Below are 22,018 nucleotides of genomic sequence, written 5' to 3' on the forward strand. Positions count from 1 at the left end.
TCTGCCACCACTGGCGGTGAAGATGATGATGTGGTGATGCTGGCGTTGGACTGGGTTAAACACAGTAAGGAGTCTCACAACACCAGGTTAAAGTCCAACAGGTTTATTTGGTAGTAAACCCCACTAGCTTTCGGGTTTGCCCCTTCATCAGGTGAGTGGGAGTTCTGACCACAAACAGTGCATATAAAGGCACACACATGGTTTACAGAATACTGATTTAGAATGCGAGTCTTTACAGTTAGTCAAGTCTTTCATGCTGTAGAAGAATTTGTAAAATGGGTGGAGAATTCTGAATTTGATGCTTTGAGAGACAAGAGTTAGTGAATGCAGGGGTGATAGATGAATAAGGTTGAATAGATTTTTCAATCCTGCCTGCTGGTGGGATATTCTGGTCCTGTGGAAGGCAGCCCCCCTGCTTCCTCCTGGCAGGTTCCCCAGCAGTGGGACAGGCAAGACATGCAAAGCTCCACAGACATCAGCAGGACCAGAAGAACCCACGTGGAAAGGCCAATGATGAGCTGTCCCTACCGTGGGAGGAGGGGGTGAGGTCTGGAAAATCCCACCCCTAGTGTCTTGAGGATGTCAGCAGTAGGGTTTTAGATAAGCTGGCATTTGTGCATTTTGGAAGACCAATGAAGAAAGCATTGAAGGAGTCAAGTCTAGAAGTAAAATTGACATTGAACAAGTCCAACGGTAGAGTGCAAACTGCAAAATTGCAGAGGTAGAATGAAGTATTGAGGAAAGCGAGGATATGGGGTTCGAAATTCAGTTCAGCTGTGGGTCTGTTTTTGATAGGAATTGAATAAGATCACTGCACTTCCTGACATTCAACAGCAGGAAAATTCAGCTTGGATGTCTAAACCTAAACGAACAGCTGGGGACAGGGGATGAAGCTTTTGGTGATGGTAAATGAAATGGTTTTGGTCTAACCAATGATATCATACAGACAATCTAGTAACACACACAAAAATTACCTTTATAAATCAACAGTCGGGGAAGAGGTAGATCTGGATTTTGCCAACAAATATATGGAAACTAACCACTTAACTATTGAGATCACTGAGGGGGTGGAGTAAAAGTGGGAGTGAGAGAAGGAGAGAGGGAGTAGGTGAGAATGAGAGAAAAAAAAGTTGAATTCATGTGCACTGGAAGTGGGAGAAAACTAGAAAAAATATTGTTGGCTACATTGGAATGCAAAATAAATTAGAATATTGTAAGCGATCATGCTCAAGGAGATACAGAACATTATGTCCACAATGCCTACTAACTATGTTTTGAACAAAGAACAAAGAAAATTACAGCACAGGAACAGGCCCTTCGGTGCTCTAAGCCTGCACTGAACATGCTGCCCATCTGAACTAAAATCCCTTACCCTTTTGGGGACCATATCGCCCTATTCCCATCCTATTCATGCATTTGTCAAGAAGCCTGTTAAAAGTCATTTTCATATCTGCTTCCACTACTTCCCCCAGCAGCAAATTCCAGGCACCCGCCATTGTGTACTAAAACTTGCCTTGTACTTGCCTTGGGCAGTAATATTGTTGTGACATAGTGGAACTCAGATTAAAGGGATTCAGATAGTCTAACTGGTATATATCAAGTACATGACATATCCACTGTTACCATGCAGGGAATTGGCCATTTATTGTCACCCCACAGACTTACTAAATATCACTTCAGCTTTTTACTCATGCCCAGTAATAAGAGACATTTTACAGCAGCTTTATTTTGTATCAATGATTTGCCATTTCCCATACAACCTGAGTTAAAAGTGATTGCATGCAATGAAGGTGCATTACTCCCAATTTGCCATTCCAGAAATTCCATTAATTGATGTTGAAACTGGTAATGTCAAGATTTCATCACCCATTATCTACAAAATGACAAAGGCCACTATTTAATTTGTGGTCAGACTAACCAGATTGCAGCTTCATCTCTTGCCCAACCTCCCACCTCGATCTTTCTGAGGTTTAAAATATAATCAGTCACAAGTGTAGCAAATTCATCATTTATTACTGAAGCTTGCCTGGAAATGAAATGGAGGGGCATGCGAGCAGTTGGATTAAATAATTTATTCCTTAATTATTTCATAATGTATTTTTAACATTATTCAAAGAAACAAATGTATATTAATTAGTCATTATTCAATAAACAAAAGATAAGTCTCAATTACACATTACCTTGGCATCTCTGCTAAGAGCTGGTTGAAGTAGATGTGTGAGCTTGGAGTTTCTATATGGCACATGAAGTGCATTACTCTTCAAGGCTATAAAAACCTACAAAATTTGGAGGAACAGAATCAAATTAGTTGCAAAACATGTTGACATGACATTTCTCTTTTTACGACAAAATGTAAAAATGGGTAGATTTTATTGTTGAATAGGTCTGATGCTACTTTCGAGAAAGATACAGGTAAAGGGAAGTTGCATATATAGATAGATAAAACTGGTGTAAAGGCCCTCAGTGTGCAAGTAATCAATCCTACAGTAAATCCAGTTTTGCCTAAAAGAGAATGGATATTTGATTTGATTTATTATTGTCGCATGCATTAGCAAACAGTGAAAAGTATTGTTTCTTGCGCGCTGTCATTTTGATTTATTTTGTTATCTTAACTACCTCACTTTACATGGAGGAAAGGAAATATAAGAACTAATATTGCATTACAATATTTGTTTGTTCATCTTCAAGCCATCAGGAACAAGAGATGAAGCAAATTTAATTGAGCAGCCATGATTAAACATAACCACATTGACAGGAGGTGGTGTATTACAGAAGGTTTTTTTCAGTGTGTTATGCCTTATTTTAGACTATAGAAAATGAGGTGAATTTGCCATCTTCATCAAAGAGGGAAAATAATTAAATTTGTAAAGATGGCAACACACATTAACTACATTCTATTAATTATCAGTAATTATGAGCTGAATTTTTAGGAAGATCGAGGTCTGGATCAGTGGTGGGCGGGCACGCAAGTTTGTGCCTCTGGTCTTTGTGCTGGTTCCCAACGTGAATCCAATGCCAAGCCATTTTGAGAGAAGACACTCAGTGCCGATTGGCTGTCCACCAGCAAACAGCGGGTATTCAATTGAAGCAAATTAGATTTAATGGTCTTTTAAGATTTTGTCCTCATGCAACACAGGCCGTTCCCAATTCAGGCCAATACGGTGGGCTCAGGCAGAAAGGAACTGGGGGCACAATGCTCCAAGAATGTCCTTCCAGGATCACTGCCAAGCAACAGTGGCATTTAGAAAAATTGAATTAACTTTACCTGGCTGTCTGCTGCTTCACATCTGTATCTCCCACCTCATCCAATGGAGCTGCCAATCTCTAAGTGCTGGGGATGGCAAGCTCACTCTATAGCCTTTCATTGGCTGGAGCTTTGAAAATAACGGTGGATGTAATGTACAATACATGGAGTTGGAATCCATAATGATCCCGCAATGTCTGGTTCCCAACCACTGGTTAAAGACTCAGCCCCATGCTTTTCTACTTCTGAAGAATCTTGTATCTTTTATTGCAACTACTCTGCCTGATATGAATGAATTTCCAATTTACATTCCAAAATTTCAACGAGTCAAATTTGTTTCTAAATATTTCATTAGATCAGCAACCCCAAATCATAAAAACAGGCAAGCAACATTTCAATAAGTTGTTGGTAGCTTACAACAGTATGCTTGCAAATACAAAATACATTTACTTGTCCAAGCGCAGTCAGGGACTTGTTAATGGCCGCTGCTTCTACAAGTCTCTGTCCAGTAGCTTCTGTTTTGGAGATACACTCTGATCCTGCCAAATCACATAGTGTGAGTGTGCCACGGTATGTGGCCCCAGAGACATCATCCACTCCTGTTACATGTAGTATTAGCAGCAGATGAGAACATGAACTGGAGGTCAAAGAGAAAGGACATGGATATTAGAGTTTTGTAACAACCTGGTTTGTAAAAATGCTTAATGGCTGAATGTCCTTTCCTGAAGTTATGCGTAACTATGTAACTATTTCTCACGTGACAACAATAAAGGAAATTTATGCAGGTAGATCAAAAGAATTTAAGAGCTTGAAGAGGATCAAACTTGAATTAGTCCTGCAGAATAAATGGCATAAAGTAATTCAGCTCATTCACAGATCATGCACATGCCATCTGCATGATATGGTTATGATTTAATAGTGAAGATGTTGACTGGAAGGATGGCGACACGGTGGCACAGTGGCTGCCTCACAGCGCCAGGGACCTGAATTTGATTCTGTCCTCAGATCACTGGCTGTGTGGAGTTTGCACATTCTCCCTGTGTCTGCATGGGGTTTTCTTCGGGTTCTCCAATTTCCTCCCACAGTCCAAAGATGTGCAGGTTAGGTTGTTTGGCCATGATAAATTGCCCCTGAGTGTCAGAGGGACCAGGAGAGTAAATATGTTACGGGGATAGGATCTGGGTGGATTGGTTGTCGGTGCAGGCTCCATGGGGCAAATGATCTCTTTCTGCACTGTAGATTTTATGATTCTATGATGGCAAAAAATGTTGGAGTTTCACATGATTACCTGTGGTTAAGGAAATCATTCAATAAATTTTATATGGTGGGTTGTAAAATGTTCTCTGTAAAGAGCACATTTTCCTCATTCTGTGTTTTCTTACGTTCATCCCCCCATCCCCCTTCCACCCCCGCTGAGATAATTTCCTTTTATTAAGAGAAATGTGTTCTCATTGAGATAGTTTTCAATCCATTTAAATTGTCTGCCCTCAGGTGAGCAAGGTTGAGTGCTGAGTACACAGGGTTAGCACTTTGGTCCTGTTTTTAATCCATTCCACTTAATAAAATTAAAATCTCCTTTGTCAATTGACTGCAAAACTCTTTCATGAAATGACCTTGGAAAGTTTCAACTTTGTTTTCAGTGAGCAAAAGCACAATGACAGCCCCCGAATGTATTTTTCGTTCATTTTTTAAAAAATCTTCCTTCACGGGGTGTGGGCAGTCTTGACTCGTCCAAGATTTATTGCCCAATTTTTAAAGATTACTCTTCAGAGGTTGTATTATAACAGAATAGCAGGAGATTATGTAACTGCACCATGTCCGACATTAAAGTTTTATACTGACGCTGGATGGTCATATTAAGTATATACTCCATTTCCAATAACTAAAACTCCTCATCTCATGGTGCACAAAGTGTACTAACAGGTAGCAGATACTTCTCAGTAATAGGTGGAATGTTACAGCAGGCTTTGAAACCCCCTTGTTGGGACAAAGTGAAGTTCCAAGTCCGCACTTGCTGGCAGCGAGACCAGCACAGCAATCCTTCCGGGATTGAGATACTGTTAGACCAATTAGAGGGTGGACACCTGTAGAATTCAGCGGTCCCATTGGACACTGCTGAGGCAGGTAAGAGTCAGGAGGGGGTGAAATGAAATATAATATGAGGAAAGCCAGCAGGTATGATTGGTGGGAAAACTCCTCCATATGACTTGATGGGGACACAGGCCAGTCTTTCCTTCGCCGGCCCCTTTCTTTCTGGGATGTCTGGCTCAGGTGACCTCCTCGGAGGTTGTCCCCATAAAGCTGGTGGCTTCGGCACATGGTGGGAGGTTGGATGCTCCACTGCTGGCAAGCTGGGATAATCATCTTAATTGAGGCTTTAATGATCACAACTGACTGCTAGCCTCTGGTGCAGGCAGCCGATTTGTTTTGCAGACTGCCCTAGGAAACTTCCTGGTAGGACAATACCAAAGAGCCATCCTTATGAGGCTCCCTATTATTTTTGTGCAATCCCAGGAAAATTCTGTCCTATGTGTTTAAAAGGCAGAATTATTATATTATGGTACTCTATAAAATGTACAATAACCGACATCACAAATTTCCAATTCCAAATTCAATTCAGCTTTCTTTGTTGTGAGTTTACAGAAGAGGAAAGCTGTCACCAAATGCAATAGAACATATTGTTTATAAGCCAGCAAAGTATATTGAGTGGCATAGCTAGCCTGACACAGTTGCTTCATCTTGCTACTGTTTGCCAAAAAAGACTGCATTGAAGAATTTAAAGTTGATTTTATTAGTGTCACAAGTAGGCTTACATTAATACTGCAATGAAGTTACTGTGAAAATCCCCGAGTTGCCACACTCCAGTGCCTGTTCTGGTACACTGAGGGAGAATATAGCATGGCTAATGCACTGAATCAGCACATCTTTCAGAAACCAGAGCACCTGGAGAAAAGCCACACTGACACGGGGACAACGTCGAAACTTCACACAAACCATGACCTAAGTCAGGGATTGAACCTGGGTCTCTGGCACAATGAGGCATAATGCTAACCACTGTGCTGAAAACAGGACAAATCACATCCAACTATCAATATCATAAATGAATGATTTAAGGCTGAAAGCTTGAGGTGACAGTTTTATCGCAAACCCAAAACTGCCATTTTCTGCACAGGAAATATTCAATAGGATATCAGGATGAAATCTAGTTCTGAGGAATGGATCCAAATTAGGATTTTTTTCCATTGGAACGGAGATGGTTAAAAGGGAACTCAAAGGAGTTTAAGATTATGTAAGGTTTTAAGAAGGTAAAGTCTTCTTCTGCAAATTGGCAAGCCGTTAACAAGATCGGGGCAGCAATCAAGGGTTCTTACTAATAAATAGGAGAAGGTACATTGATTGTACTTAGACAGGGGCAGCAACTTTTACAACAGTTGACCACTGAGAGAGAGATCATAGGGATGACACAGTGGTACAATGGTTAGCATTGCTGCCTCACAGCACCACTTGGGTCACTGTCTGTGTGGAATTTGCACGTTCTCCATGTGTCTGTGTGGATTTCCTCTGGATGCTCCGAGTTCCTCCCACAATCCAAAGATGTGTGGGTTAGATGGATTGGACATGCTAAATTGCTCCTTGGTGTCAGGAGGACAAGCTAGGGTAAATGCATGGGGTTGTGGGGATAGGGTCTGGGTGGGATTGTGGTTGGTGCAGACTTGATTGGCTGAATGGCCTCTTTCTGCACTGTATGATTCTATAGCATCCTTTAAATCCAATTTAGATTAGATTAGTATATGAGAAGAGAGAATGAAAAAAATGAAATTAGAGTAGGCAATTCCGTTGTCTAACCTCCTTGTATGAATAAATTGATTCTATCACTAAGAATATAATAAGAACAAGAAAAATCATTTGTGAACACTTACCCTCTCCCCTTATTAAGCGGTATTCGGTGGATACAGAATTGTATTTCAAATTACAGAGTTGACTACATTAACTAGTGGGATGGTTTATTTTTATTACATTGTACCTCTCAGAGTTCATCTTTGTCAATGCAACTGTCCTGTTTTCATTTGCAAGCTGCATCGCTCTCTTAATGTCATCTTCAGTTTTCACTTCAATTTCTGTTAATCCAGGGATGACAACAGTCTTTCCCTGGGTTCTTATCTCCAACTGAGTGTTTGACTGTTTTGACAGAAGATCTTGAATAGCTTCATTGTAAATGTCTACAATAGATATCTGGAAGTGAGAAAGACTGCCATGTAAAGAGTGAAGCTTAGATATGTTCCGGATATGTTTTGTCATATTTTAAGAATCTTTTATACCACGATGTTAACTACATGATAAATATTTTGGCTTCTGACTACAGGCACTGTGGTCGTTGTATAACTTGGACCTGGAGGAAAATAGAATGGGCAATATTCAGCCTACCTTCCAAATTTAAGTTAGGTCGGAATTGGTTATGATGTAGTCTTTCTGAAATGTCTACAGCTTGTTCATATTTGCTCAAATGTAAGTTGGAGTAAAGATCTGTTTGCAGTGCAAACATTTTCACCAAAGAGCTGATGCAAGGATCATATTTACAGGGCTAAATTTTATTCGCCCTTTGGGGACAGACTGAATGATGGGAAGGCTGGTAAAATGGCACAGAAAAGCATTGAGTGGCATGCCCCATGTCTTCCCACCGTTGTGCTCTTTTACTGGCAGCAGAAAGACTGGCAAAGGCTCACCCACCTGGAGGCCAATGGAACTACTCAAGGAACAAATCAAAAGCCTCATCCAGCCTCAGTTGGCATTTTACCAGTAACTGGGGATCTGCTATTGGTGTAATATCACTTTAAGAGTGATATTCGCTTAAGAACCTCTAACTGCAGATGAGCCAGGCACCTGGAGACCAGAAGCCACAGTCTGTCTGCATAGCCATACCCATGGAAACAGGACATGTCTAGGGATTGACTGATTTAGCTGTAAATAAACCCCACCAGAGACCCTTGCACAAGTAGAATAGACCAACCCCATTTGTGTTACATATAGATAGCACAAAAGCATCAGAACAGTTGCTGCATGAAGAGACTGCTAGAGGAACCCTGATGGCCTCCCAGGAGATTGTAGGAAGTGGCAGGTTGTGGGGGGGGGGGGGGGGGGGGGGGGGGGGGGGGTGGTGAGTAGGGGGGAGGGGTGGTGGTGGGGAGCACAGTGGGGGAAGAGAGGGGTGGTGGGGGCGGACAAGGCTCCTTTTTGAACACTGTTTGACCCTCAGAGTGGTTCACCTGCAGCAGCGGTCACCCCTGTAACAATGGTGCAACATTCGCAGAGCAACCTACTCCCAACTACCCATCATTCACTGGACCTGCTTACATGACTTTTGTGCTTCCATATACCATTATCTGACTTCAAAGGCACATCGCTGTATCAGTGACCCAAGCCAGGAATCGAACCTAGGTCCCTGTGCTGTGAGACAGCAGTGCTAACCACTGTGCCGCCCCAAATGCCACAGCTTTGACCATTTACCAAGTCTACTAATATTGCTTCGTAATTTTATAGAACCATAGAACATTACAGCACAGATACAGCCATTTGGCCCTTCTTGGCTGTTCCGAACCATTTTTCTGCCTAGTCCCACTGACCTGCACCTGGACCATATCCCTCCGTAATTCCCTAAAAATGGTGTCTCAGGTAGATAGGGTCGTAAAGAGTGCTTTTGATGCAATGGCTTTTATAAATCAAAGTATTGAGTATTAGAGTTGGAATGTTGTGGTGAGGTTGGACAAGACATTGGTGAGGCTGAATTTAGAGTGTTGTGTGCAGTTTTGGTCACCTAATTACAGGAAGGATATTAATAAGGTTGAAAGAGTGCAGAGAAGGTTTACAAGGATGTTGCCGGGATTTGAGAACCTGAGTTACAAAGAAAGGTTGAATAGTTAGGACTTTATTCTGGAGCGTAGAAGAATGAGGGGAGATTCGATAGTGGTGTATAAAATTATGATGGGTATAGATAGAGTGAATGCAAGCAGACTTTTTCCTCTGAGGCTAGGGGAGAAAAAAACTAGAGGACATGGGTTAAGGATGAAGGGGGGAAAGTTTAAAGAGAATATTAGCGGGGCCTTCTTCACCTCTCATCTATGTACCTGTCCAAGTTTTTCTTAAATGTTAAAAGTGAGCCTGCTTTCACCACTTCATCTGGCAGGTCATTCCACACTCCCACCACTCTCTGTGTGAAGAAGCCCCTGCTAATATTCCCTTTAAACTTTTCCCCTCCATCCCAGACCAATTCTGTCTGCAGAGTGGCAGCAGGATCCCCTTCCCCCATCGATTGCCCCTAGGCCCTGCCCACAATAGGCCCCACCCCATTTCCACTGCCCGATGCCCAATGGGCAGTGCCAAGGTGCCCCCTGAACATGGGCCTGATTGCCCCCCCTATTCATTCTGATGAGATCTCCCACTAACTCCCCAAATGTAGGGAGCTAGTCTGAACCCTGCCGGAATGAAGTACTCCTGGCGGGGTGGGAGATTTGATGGGGACATACATTTTAAAAATATTTAGATTACTTCACCCGTCTTCCCACCAGTTTCCAGCATGGTCTGGCCAGCGACTGTTCACCGGCTCTGGAAGATGTGCACGCATTCCCAGTACATGCGCAAATCCTGGTACAAAGCTGGTGACGCGTATCTTCCACCTCAACCCGCTAGAAAAGTTACAGGTCATGATGGGAGAATCATCTCCAAGGTCCCACCAACGAGAATCTCATTCCCCAATTCTGGAAGTATTTTCCATCCATGGTACCATTCTCACTAACAGCAATTGTGTAAAATCAGGCCCCCCCCCCGCCCCCTGTCTACAAAATTGAGGCAACCTTAATTTAAAATAAAAAAAAACAAAAATGCTTCAAATACTCAAGAGGCCAGGCAGCATCTATGAAGAGGAAGAAACTTAACCTTTCAGGTCTATGACCTTTCACCAGAGTATTCCGGAAGAAACTCATCAAGGAACTGATTTTTACAAGCTTACGGCTGAGATTGTGATCCATTGTGCTCCAACTGGGGGAAATATGGAAAAAGTGTGGGATGTCCGTCAGCAATCTGCTTGCTGACTTACTTAATATATTTTTCATCCACATGCTCAATCCCTCCATGGTCTTGTTGGCATCTCTATCGACTCCGCCAGCTGTACAATGCTCTGAGAAATCTGCGTTCCTCCACCTCTAGCCTTGCGTTTGTCTCCCACTTCCTTTGCCATACCAGTGGTGGCCATGTCTTCAGCCATCTCAACACTAAGTGCTGGAATTCCTTTCCCTAAACTCTCTACCCTGTCCCCTGAAGAACATCCCTTAAATCATTGATGTTGACCAAGCTTTCGGCCACTCATCCTTATTCCCCTTTTTAGCTTAGTGTCAATTTTAATCTGATCCTGTGAAGCCAGTTGAGAATTCTTAAAGATGTTGTATAATTGCTGTTATGACTACTGTTATGTGAAACAAATAAGTTACGTGAGATTATGTGAGGCAAATAAGTTTTCCTTCTCCCAAATTCTCTCAGTAAGACTTTTCAGACCGTTTGTACAAGGCAGGAACCGTTATCTCCAACAAGACTAAAATCATTGGAATTCTTATAAAAATGAAGTTACCTGTTTCCCAGTTTTAAAAACAATAGGATGATGATTACCTTTGTAGTATATTTGATGTTTTCTCTTTCCTGACATATTTGCAGAAGTTCCCCCATGGACCTAAGTAAATGAACAATCAGATGTAATGAGAACAAGTTAAAGAATACAGTTAAGGTATTTAGTTTGTAAACTAAAGTGTGAAAACCAGCTCATTTCATCTTTACAAGTGACAGGTTCTGTGTCAAAAAACATTAATTTCAATTGCTAGCTTTAAAATCAGCGTAACATTTTGGTGCCGACCTTATGCTCACTCCAGGATTATCTTCATGGCCCATTATTGTGTAAGTCTTTCCTGAGCCTGTCTGACCATAAGCTACAATGCAGACATTATAGCCATCTACACAAGATGTGATGACAGGACGTGTTTCTTCAAACAACTGCTCCTAAAATATTCCAACAACAAATTCAGGCATTAGATAAATGATTATTTAATTAATCCTTCTGAATAAATCTCATTTTAGATATTTTTCTATGTGCCAGAAGTGAACTGAGATGGAAGTGAGACACCTATTGTAGACGCCAGCAATTGGTTTTGTTGTGACTGCAAAGAGGGGCTGAATTTTGCCAGCTCTGTGGAAATGGTCTTCAAGGCAAGAGAGATGGTAGGACTTTGAGAGAGAAACCCAATGTTTCCTGCTGCCATGGTATGGTGTTAAAAATACAGATCTCTTTAAAAAATAAGCCAGATCCTGAATCAGTATGAATTGAAAGCAGGTAATGCTTCTTGAAACTTGTATTGAAGAGTTTTGCCCCAGAGATGCTTCTGGACAGGGAGGGGTTCCAAATGGGAAGAGTGGAAATGGGCGTTTGTACCGAACATTAGTATCACAATAAAACTGAAGTTCAATGTGGGGGAGAAATGTGAGGTAATATGTTTTGGTTAGAAGAACATAGAGCGACAGTATGAGATAAAGACTGCAACTTTGAAAGGGGTCCAGAAGCACAGGAACCTGGGTATATGCAGATGGGTCAATGGACTCATGTTTCTCTCTCCCCAGATGCTGTGAGACCTGCTGAGTTAATAGCGCACTTTCTGTTTTTATTTCAGATTTCCACCAATAGAATGTCTTCTCTTGTCTAATTCAATAAATGGATATTCACCTATGAAACGCTATATATCAGAGTGGAAACTTCAGCAACAAAACCACTCACTGAGTGGCCAATTAAGCAACTTGAGTGCCAAATTAAGGCCATTTTGTCCATGTTGGAATGGCTCATTGCCACGTGAGGAGATTACCAGGTAAGCATTCAGAGTCCCCAGCTGGTTCCTGGGGCATCCCTCCTTTACAGCCAGTTATTTGGCCCATGGAGCAGAGCACTACGTGCATTGCCTGCCCTTGAGGCTACTGCTGGAATACGTCCCCCCTACACCAGGATTACTGGGGCCTACCTACCAGACACTGAATACCTTGGCAAAGAGGCAGCCTCAGCAGTGGTCACTGCTAGCAGTGGTGCTGCTGAGTCTTTTGTTTGTGCTGGCAGATCTGGGAGGTGGGTCACCATCGAGTTCCAGCAGCAGTTTGTTAATTGGTGATCACCAGAAAAACACCATCCAATTCCCAAAGCACTTTGGCACATGGTCAGCTCCTGCTTTTAGTCCCAGTGGTGGAACTTCTTTGACACTGATAAAATTCAGGCCTAGATTTCTGCATATTCAGAATTCATCAGATATGATTCTAAATTTAACAGTCAACTCACCTGTCTAATCTATAAAAAATATAGCTCATGGAATTAAAGGGACTGCAGCAATATGGATATAAAATTAGCTGAGTGGCAGGAAACAAAGAGTGGTCGTTAATGGATGTTTTTCAGACTGATAAAAGTTTGCAATGCTGTTCCACAGGGGTCAATATTGGGACCCCTGTTTTACCTGATATTTATTAATGATCTAGAGCTTGATGTGCAGGGAACAATTTCACAACTTGCAGAAGATACAAAACACGGAAGTATTGTGAACTATGAGGAGGACAGTGTAGAGCTTCAAAAGGACGTAGGCAAGTTGGTGGAACAGATGTATTGGTGGCGGATAAAGTTCATTGTGGAGAAATGTGAGGTAATACATTTTGGTTAGAAGAACATGGAGTGACATTATAAGATAAAGAGTGCAACTCTAAAAGGAGTGCAGAAGCACAAGAACCTGGGTATATGCAGATGCGTCAATGGACTCATGTTTCTCTCTCCCCAGATGCTGCAAGACCTGCTGAGTTAATCATGCATTTTCTGTTTTTATTTCAGATTTCCAGCACCTGCAGTATTTTGCTTTTATCATATCCTGAGTAGGTATGTTCATAAGTCATTAAAGACTGCAGGACAGGCTGAGAGAGTGGTTAAGAAAGCATACCGTATCCTAGGTTTCATTAACATGGGCACAAGAGTACAAAAGCAAGGAAATTATATTGTGTTTGTATAAAACATTAGATCTACCTCAGTTAGGGTATTGCATACAGTTCTGGGCCACATATTTTAGGAAGGATGTGAAGGCACTGGGGACAGTGCAGAAAACATTTCCAAGAATGATTCCAGGGATGAGAAACTTCAGTTATGAAGATAGACTGGTGGAGTTGGGACGTTTTTCTTTGAAGTGGAAATTTGATGGATTGAAAATCATGAGGGAGCTGGGCAGGGTAGATCAGATGAAACTGTTCCCACTGGTGGAAGGACTGAGAACAAGAAGTCAGAAATTTAAGGTAATTGGCAAAAGAAGCAAAAGCGATATGAGAAAAATCTTTTTCAAGCAGTGGGTTGTTAGGATCTGGAATGTATTGCCTGAGAGAGTGGTGGACACAGGATCAATCAAGGCATTCAAGAGGGAATTAATGATTATTTGAGAAGAAATATACAGGATTAGAGGGAGAATTGGCAGGAGAGTGGCACCAGATGAAATGCAGTGAATATGCTCAAATGCTTACTTGAGTGGCTGTAGGAGGATAAACTTTATCAAAAGAGAACACCTTCCGATTTCCATTTTGATTCACTGATATCTCCTTATCTGAGGGAAACTCCAGCAGGGTCTGTGTCCCCAGATCCTTCCTACAGCAGCAAAATACTCTGATGTTTCCACACAGCTCTTGCAGTTTGTTATAAAGCAATTGTTTTCCCAAAGCTTCCTTCTTACATAAAGAACGTAGGTGTTCAATGTCTTGTGTTGATTGTACCATGATACTTCTTAGCTTCAGTATAGGGTTCACAAGTTGGTTTATTAGCTGACTGATCTCAGCCATTTTAAACTTTAATGCAGGTCTCAGCTGCCTGGTAGAAATATTTAACTGGTGAGTGATTTTATAAATTTCCTGTAGTTTCCTCCGCTCCAAGAAAGAAGCTGGTGATATTTGGATCGAACTGGATGTCCTGCTTCTTGATTTTTGCAAAGCCGTGACTCTATGGAGGGCTTTCTTACGATCAACTTCTAGCTCTGCTATTTTTTCGTTCAGGCTCTGAATGGTTTCAGATTGGTGACTTTTCTCCTCCAATAACTCTTTTATTTTCTCTTGGAGGTTCTCTACAGTTGTGTTACTGCATTTCAGTTTTTCTTGTAGATCATGAATGATTCTGTCTCTTTCTATTAAATGGCTTGGAATAAATACGTGAAAATTGTTACTGACCATGCTAAATTGACATTTATATCACATTTATATCACATATAATTATGGCCCTAAGTTTCCTATGGCTGGGCAATTAATGGACCCCACTTAATTCGACCTGCCCTTCTCCATTTCATATTTTGCAAGGGGCGGTAGTGGCACAGTGATATTGTCACTGGACAATGTCATCCAGCATTATGCTCTCAGGGTGCTGATTCGATTCCTAGCATGGAAGACTGTGCAATTTGAATCCAATGAAAATCTAGAGTTAAAGTCTAATGGTGACCATGAAACCATTGTTGTAAAAACCCATATTTTTTGTCCTTTAAGGGAGGAAATCTGCTATCCTTACACAGTCTGGCCTACATGTGATTACAGATCCATAACAATGTGGTTGACTCTTAAATGTCTCTGAAATGGCTTAGCAAGCAACTCCGTTCAAGGGTAATTTATGTTGGGCAATAAATGCTGGTCCTGCCTGCCACACTCACTTGCCAAAATTTTTTAATAATCCAATTCAATCAAATCAAGTCCAATTCAGAGTCTCAATAAGTTGAGACATTCCCGATCCAAGCTGACAAGACAGGGCTCTCACCTCCTGTCTTGGGCTTGATCTACATGATCCAAGCTGATTGGAGTAGGCATTGCACTTCCTCCAAGGCTTGATCTCATTTGCATCTTAGCCAAAAGGCCAAGATGCCGCTTTTAAAAATTGTTTCAAATGAAGCTAAAAGGTATCTTAATGACTTCAACCAAATACATCACATCGATGCTACACTTGATCGAAGTTATTGAAATCACAAGACAAAACTGACACAGTGCCCTCTACATGGCATCCTCTTCCTCTTATTACATTTTTAAAAGATGCTTAGCCTTGAAAGGACAACTTTCTGTGGCGAGTTTATTTCCAGTCATTACAAGTACAGAAACTGCACTCCAACCTATGTGTTTGAAGTGAGATGCTATTTTTGTGAAGCATTAAGAAATTGAAATCAATGAGAATAAGCGTAAAACTCACCACTGGTTGGAGTCATACCTAGCATAAAGGAAGGTAGTTGTGGCTGATGAAGGCCGATCATCTTAGTCCCAGGACAATACAACATAAGTTCCTCAGGGTAATGTGATAGGTTAAACCAGTTTGAGCTGCGTTATCCTTGACCTTCCTTCCATCACAAGGTGAGAAACTCAGATGTTCATGGCACGGTGTTCAGTACCATTTGCAACATCTCAGATCCTGAGGGACTACATGCTCAAATGCAACAAGACTTGGACAACATTCAGGCTTCAGCTGCTAAGTGATAGGTAATTATTGTGTCACAAAAGTGCCACGCAATGATCGTGGAGATAATCTGTCTCCCCTTGATGTTCAACAGAACTAACATCACCAAATTCCCCCAATATCCTAGGGGGTTATCACTGATCCAAACATAACTGCACCAGCTATATAAATACTGTGTCTATTGAAGCAGGTCAGAGGTTGGGAATCCAAGTTAGTAATTCACTTCCTGCCTTCCCAAAGCTTGCTACCCCCTCCTCCATCTAGATGACACAAGTCAGGATTGTGATGGAATACTCTCTCTTGTATAGATGAGTGCAGCTCTAACCACACTCAAGAAACTCAACACCATCCAAGGCAAAGCAGTCTGCTTGATTAGCACCCCATTCACCACCTTAAATATTCAACCACACATCACTCATACATAATGGCTGCAATGTTTACCAGCCTTCAACACTATTATTCCCACAAAACTCAACTCCAAACTCCATGGCCTGGGCCTCGGCACCTCTCTCTGTGACTGGATCTTGAACTTCCTAACTCACAGACCATAAACATTAAGGATAGATAGCAACACCTCCTCCACGATCATCCTCAACAACAGTGCCCACAGGGCAGTGTTCTCAGCCCCCTACTTATACACCTATGACTATGTGGCCAAATTCACCTCCAATTCATTTTTCAAGTTTGCTGATGACACGACCGTAACAGGTCAGATCCCAAACAATGACGAGACAGAATATAGGAATGAGATAGAGAATCTGGTGAACTAGCGAGGCAACAATAATCTTTCCCTCAACGTCAACAAAATGAAGGAGGTTGTCATCAACTTCAGGAAGCACAAAGGAGAATATGCCCCTATCTACATCAATGGGGATGAAGTAGAAAGGATCGAGAGCTTCAAGTTTTTAACTGTCCAGATCACCAACCACCTGTCCTGCTCCTCCCATTGCCAATGCTGTAATTAGGAAAGTCCACCAACGCCTCTATTTTCTCAGGAGACTAAGGAAATTTGTCATGTCAGCTACGACTCTCATCATCTTTTACAGATGTATCCTAGGAAACATTCTTTCTGGTTGTATCACAGCTTGGTATGGCTCCTGCTCTGCCCAAGACCGCAAGGAATTACAAAAGGTCGTAAATGTAGCCCAATCCATCACGCAAACCAGCCTCCCATCCACTGATTCTGTCTACACTTCCTGCTACATTGGCAAAGCAGTCAGCATAATTAAGGACCCCACACACCCTGGACATTCTCACTTCCCCTTCTCCCTTCGGGAAAAAGATACAAAAGTCTGAAGTCATGTACCAACTGATTCAAGAACAGCTTCTTCCCTGCTGCTGTCAGGCTTTTGAATGGACCTACCTTACATTAAATTGATCTTTCTCTACACCCTAGCTATGATTGTAACACTACATTTTGCACTCTCTCATTTCCTTCTCTATGATCAGTATGTTTTGTCTGTATAGTGTGCAAGAAACAATACTTTTCACTGTACGTTAATACATGTGACAATAATAAATCAAATCACCACTGCAACACACCAAGCCTCCTTCAGCAGAATTTTCCAAACCTGCAACATCTACCACCTTAAAGGACAATTTAGCATGGCTAATCCACCCAACCTCCTAGAGCGCCCAGAGGAAACACATGCAGACACGGAGAGAATGTGCAAACTCCACACCCAAGGCTGGAATCAAACCCAGGCCCCTGGCTCTGTGAGGGCCTGCAGTACTAACCACTGTGCCACCATGTCACTCTTTTATTCTAGTTTTATTTTTCAGCCATTTTATCAAATGGCTATCTTTAATAATAAAATGGATGTACTTTGACATCAATGGCCTTGATTGTACCTGAATACTGGCTGCCACATGGGTGGGCAGCTATGTGCACACAACAGCAATATGAAAAATGTAGACAATTCATTTCAATGAGTGAGTTGAACACCAGCCCAACTTGACCTGCTTATTGGTTCCACGCCTGTTTAGGGAGGCGAGAAATTAGGCCAAAACGCTTAAAATCAGCTAGCATCTCATAAAGGAGTGCTGCATTCTGATTGCCTGCAGCAGGGAAAATTTGTAACCTCAAGAAGTACAGAGATGGCATGCAGGCTCTCTGTTATAGCATTAAAGGCCTAAATCCAGGCGATAGGCAGCAATTTGGAGATTCTGTTCCTCCTTCAGTAGGAGGGGAGAGGATTGCAGAAAGTCAGGCAAAATCTCTGCCACCAATGGAAAGAGGTCACTGATGAGGTAAATGCCAAGAGCTTAGTTCCCAAGACATGGCCACAATGCTAGAAAATGTTCAGTGGCTTGAGCACAGTTGTCAGGTAAAAATCTTACCTACTCTCCTCAAACCTGCAGTCTCCCCTCCATTCCCATGACTTTCAGGCACTCATTGGGCCATACTTCACTCCATCTCCTTCTCCTACTCACACTTTCTGCACTTCTTTTTCATACTGCAACTGTAACCTTTGTTTACACACCCTTCGCATCTTATGTACAATGTATGAAGTATTGGACCCTGACAGGCACATTCTCAAAATGGATCACAGAGATGTCATGAGTGCATTCCCCCCCTGCCCTCCCCTCGAGCTTGTAGATGGAATTGTGCAGCAAGTAGCAGAAATCATCGGAGACTGGGTTTACTCTCACATCCTTCCCCTTCTGCAGGAGGACATACTGGTCATCATGGGGAAGATGATGAAAGGAGAAGATTCATGGCATGGCATGGAATGTGGCAAAGTTGAAGGAGATTTTGTGCAGAGTTTCTGCACACTTTATCCCCTTTCCTTTCTCATCTTTCGTTTTACACAGTACATGACATGCTTTCTGCAACCACTCATTGTTCCCTGCTCCGCCTTCATACTAAAAGCTCACAATTTTTCTTTCTCTCATTGGAGGTGCTGAAACATTGAATTCAGTAACACAGACACAATCCTCTTGAAGATGCAGCACTTTTGATCTGTCTCTAGCAAACAGCACTCAGAAAAGGGTCCTGCATAATGTTTAGAAGGCAGGTTAGATGAGGTGGTCAGTCACTGGCTTGCTAGTGTGCAGGAACTATGGTGGGGGCTAGAAAGGCATAGGAGCATCTGCCACAGGGAATGATCACATACTAGCTCACCAGAAGAGGCTTCTAATGCTACTTTGAGGTCCCAAATCCTAAAATAGGACTTAGGGGGCAGCATGCAGAAGATCCTGTCCAAAATGAATGACAGGTGACGTCTATCATGTTTAAACCTCTACTGATAGTTTCCAGGAGAGCTCACATTGGTGTCATGAAAATTCAGGTGACAGCCATCTTAGCTGTGATGACAAGCGTCAACAGAGGCTTCCAGATTGTTACATCATTCCTGTACTCCATTCGAGCACACGACTGTATGTGTGATAAGTGCAGTCCCAAAAGAGTAATTTTGACTCCATGGGAGAGGAAGTCACTGTCCTTTTTCAGGATGACAATATGCCCGCACCCCCACCACCATTCTGCAATACCCTTGACAGCGTGGTGGATCAAATTGTCCTGGCTCACACTGAATGGCTGGAGTCTGCAGTCAAGCCCGCAAGGCTTGAGGTCACCAGTCACAGCCATCTAAAATCCATTGCTATCTTTTCGCTCTGAGGCTCTAGCAACTAGGGATACTTCATAGGAGCACTTACTATAAGTAACCAAACACCAAGACAAGCTGATAATGGATTGCTCAACGTCATATTAATAATAAGTTTCAAATATTACACTCGAATAGATTAGAAATGTAGGAATAAACTGTTCTGTTTAGCTTTGAGGCTGTATTCCACACTTGAAATTGTAAGGGCAACAACAACTCTTAAAAAAATGACACCCATTTGATCAGAGCTAAAAAGCTACAGAGATCTCCTCTAGAGGGCAAGTGGGGGGCAGCGAGAAGAGAGCCAATCTAGGCATAGTTGGCTGATGGATGTCACAATGTGGCTGTAGATGAGCTACAGTGGATGTGTGAGGATGGTACAAGACAGACAAGCCTGACATACAATGACTGCTGATCTTCTGGTAGGAATAGCTACATAGGAATAACAGTGGTAGTGAGGTTGGTGTTAATAAAAATTGCTGAGCTAGATATTAGGAAATTGTTTTATTCATTCATGGGATGTGGTGTCACTGACAAGGCCAGCATTCATTGCCCTTCCTTAATTGGCCTTAAGAAGGTGGTGGTGAGGTGACTTCTTTAAGCGCTGCAGTCCATGTTATGTAGGTACACCCACACAAAGTGTTTGAATACTGCTCATGCTTTGCCTCCTCTTCATACTGCCCTACTTCTGTTTCCAACTCCTCCGCTTTCTGCTTTTCCTCCACTTCTTGCTGGCAAGTGCTGATTCCTGTTATGCAGCCACAAATCAGGATATATGCACAGATCAGTTGTACAGAACTCATCCTGAACATTCCAGGCAGCAGAAGTGAAAATAGAGCAAGTCACGGATTATGAAATCTGACTTTATAACACTGCATGCCCGAAATGGCAAGTGGCCCATCAGAATCAGGTATCTCTTTTCTAGTAACAACAACTTTCAGTCAACCTGTTTCGGTAGTACAAGCAAAGAGCTAACTATTTGTATTTTGGTTGATTATTAATGTGGTTGAAGGCAAATAATTCATTATATTAAATATATAGAGAAAAGCATAAGGGACACCATAATTATAGCCTCGCAAATAAAACATCACGCTTTCAATCTATACCTAAAGTGAGTAGTAAAGGGATGCTTATCCAATAACTATTTATTTAAAATCATTCTTAAACATGAGCAAATGATGATGATTATTTTCATTATTGTTCCTTTGTCATTCAACTGACTATGAAACTGAAGATTAACTCACAGGAATAAATGAATGCCATTGAATCCTTTTAGGAATGGAACTTCATAAAATTTGAGCAAACAATCACATTTTATATAGGTGGGTTAGTAAAATGTATTTACTTTTGATTTGGGAATTTAATTACCAAATTTCATGAACTTTCATTATATCAATTGGGTACACCAGGACTTTTACTGAAATTTTGAATGAGAAAGAGGCAATAATAATTGTGAATACAAACAAATAAAATACTTGGATGTTTCCCATCGGCTGACACATTGCTAAACGGATATTAGCTTAGGTACAACTGCAATGTTTTTACCTGTAACCGTTTGCTTCTTTGTAGTCCCTTTGGCTTCTGAATGGTATCAATAAGCTGTTGCCAAAGATTGCCAAGAAAATGGAAATGACTTCCTCTGCATCATAGTTACACTGTCGAAGGACTGCAGTCACTTCTCGATGATCAGTTAGGCTTGGAATTGCTTGCTAAAAGAAGTATTAAGATAGCAAATTTTAATTCTAAGACGCTCATAGTCCTTTTCCTGAACGCACATAGGGATTGGAAAAGAGAATCAAAAACTGGAGGGCATGGGTTTAAGGTGAAAGGGGAAAGATTTAAAATGGATTGAGAGGCAACTCCTTCACAAAAAGGTTGGTGCGTATATGGAATGAGCTGCCACAGAATGTGGTTGATGCAGGTGCAATAGCAACAATTAAAAAACATTTGGATAAGCACATGGTTGGGAAGGATGAGAGGGATATAGGCCAAACGGAAGCAATTGGGACTAGCTGGGAGGGCACCATGGTCAGCATGGACCAGTTAGGCCAAAGAGCCTGTTTCTATGCTGTATTGCTCTATGACTCTATGACTCACATTCTTCTCATGTTCTTTTAGAACCTACCTTTCAATAACTTAGACATGTATAATGCATATGGAGTCATGATACTGCATTGCAATAAGTTATTGGATGAGTATGGCAACTAAAATGATTGCTTTTCAAACACATTATTGGAACATTAGATATGGTAAATATCACAATGTTAAAAGCTGCTATCACTACAATGATAGAATGCATTCAACTATAATAAGTCAGGCTGAGTATGGTCTGATAAGGCAATTTAATAATTATACGAATTTTTAGCTCCAAAGGAATGGAGTGTTGCATCTTGGGAGTTTGGGCATGAAAATCAATAGTCCTGGCAGATTTTATCTCCACTAAAGTTAATGAATAGAAAATCCTGCATTCATATAGTAAGAGGGACACGTTCTAAGGAATTTCACAAGGAAATCCATTGTGGAGAAGTTGAAAGAAGCGATGAGTTTTGTTCATTTTAACTGATCATTTTCGTATCATGGATACTTAAGGGAACCTCCTGTCGCACTTTAAAGCATTATTGGTGGCTAATATATTAATATGTAGAGGACTGG

The 22,018-nt window shown here is 41.6% G+C and overlaps 1 protein-coding gene across 1 annotated transcript in view; it reads right to left on the bottom strand.

The window, feature by feature from the left end:
* LOC145344367 (uncharacterized) overlaps positions 1 to 22,018 on the bottom strand; it is a 36,926-nt gene that overhangs the window by 2,968 nt on the left and 11,940 nt on the right. The window contains exons 6-12 of the mRNA XM_080191494.1: positions 20,912 to 21,075; positions 13,811 to 14,507; positions 11,142 to 11,284; positions 10,901 to 10,961; positions 7,269 to 7,477; positions 3,695 to 3,881; positions 2,181 to 2,276 (exon numbers count right to left, since the gene is read on the bottom strand). Coding sequence (XP_080047620.1) covers positions 2,181 to 2,276; positions 3,695 to 3,881; positions 7,269 to 7,477; positions 10,901 to 10,961; positions 11,142 to 11,284; positions 13,811 to 14,507; positions 20,912 to 21,075 — 1,557 coding nt within the window. The remainder of the gene's footprint in view (positions 1 to 2,180; positions 2,277 to 3,694; positions 3,882 to 7,268; positions 7,478 to 10,900; positions 10,962 to 11,141; positions 11,285 to 13,810; positions 14,508 to 20,911; positions 21,076 to 22,018) is intronic.

The sequence above is a fragment of the Carcharhinus amblyrhynchos genome, chromosome 6 (assembly GCF_965287045.1).
Source record: "Carcharhinus amblyrhynchos chromosome 6, sCarAmb.v2.hapA, whole genome shotgun sequence".
In the NCBI taxonomy this organism is placed as follows: Eukaryota; Metazoa; Chordata; class Chondrichthyes; order Carcharhiniformes; family Carcharhinidae; genus Carcharhinus; species Carcharhinus amblyrhynchos.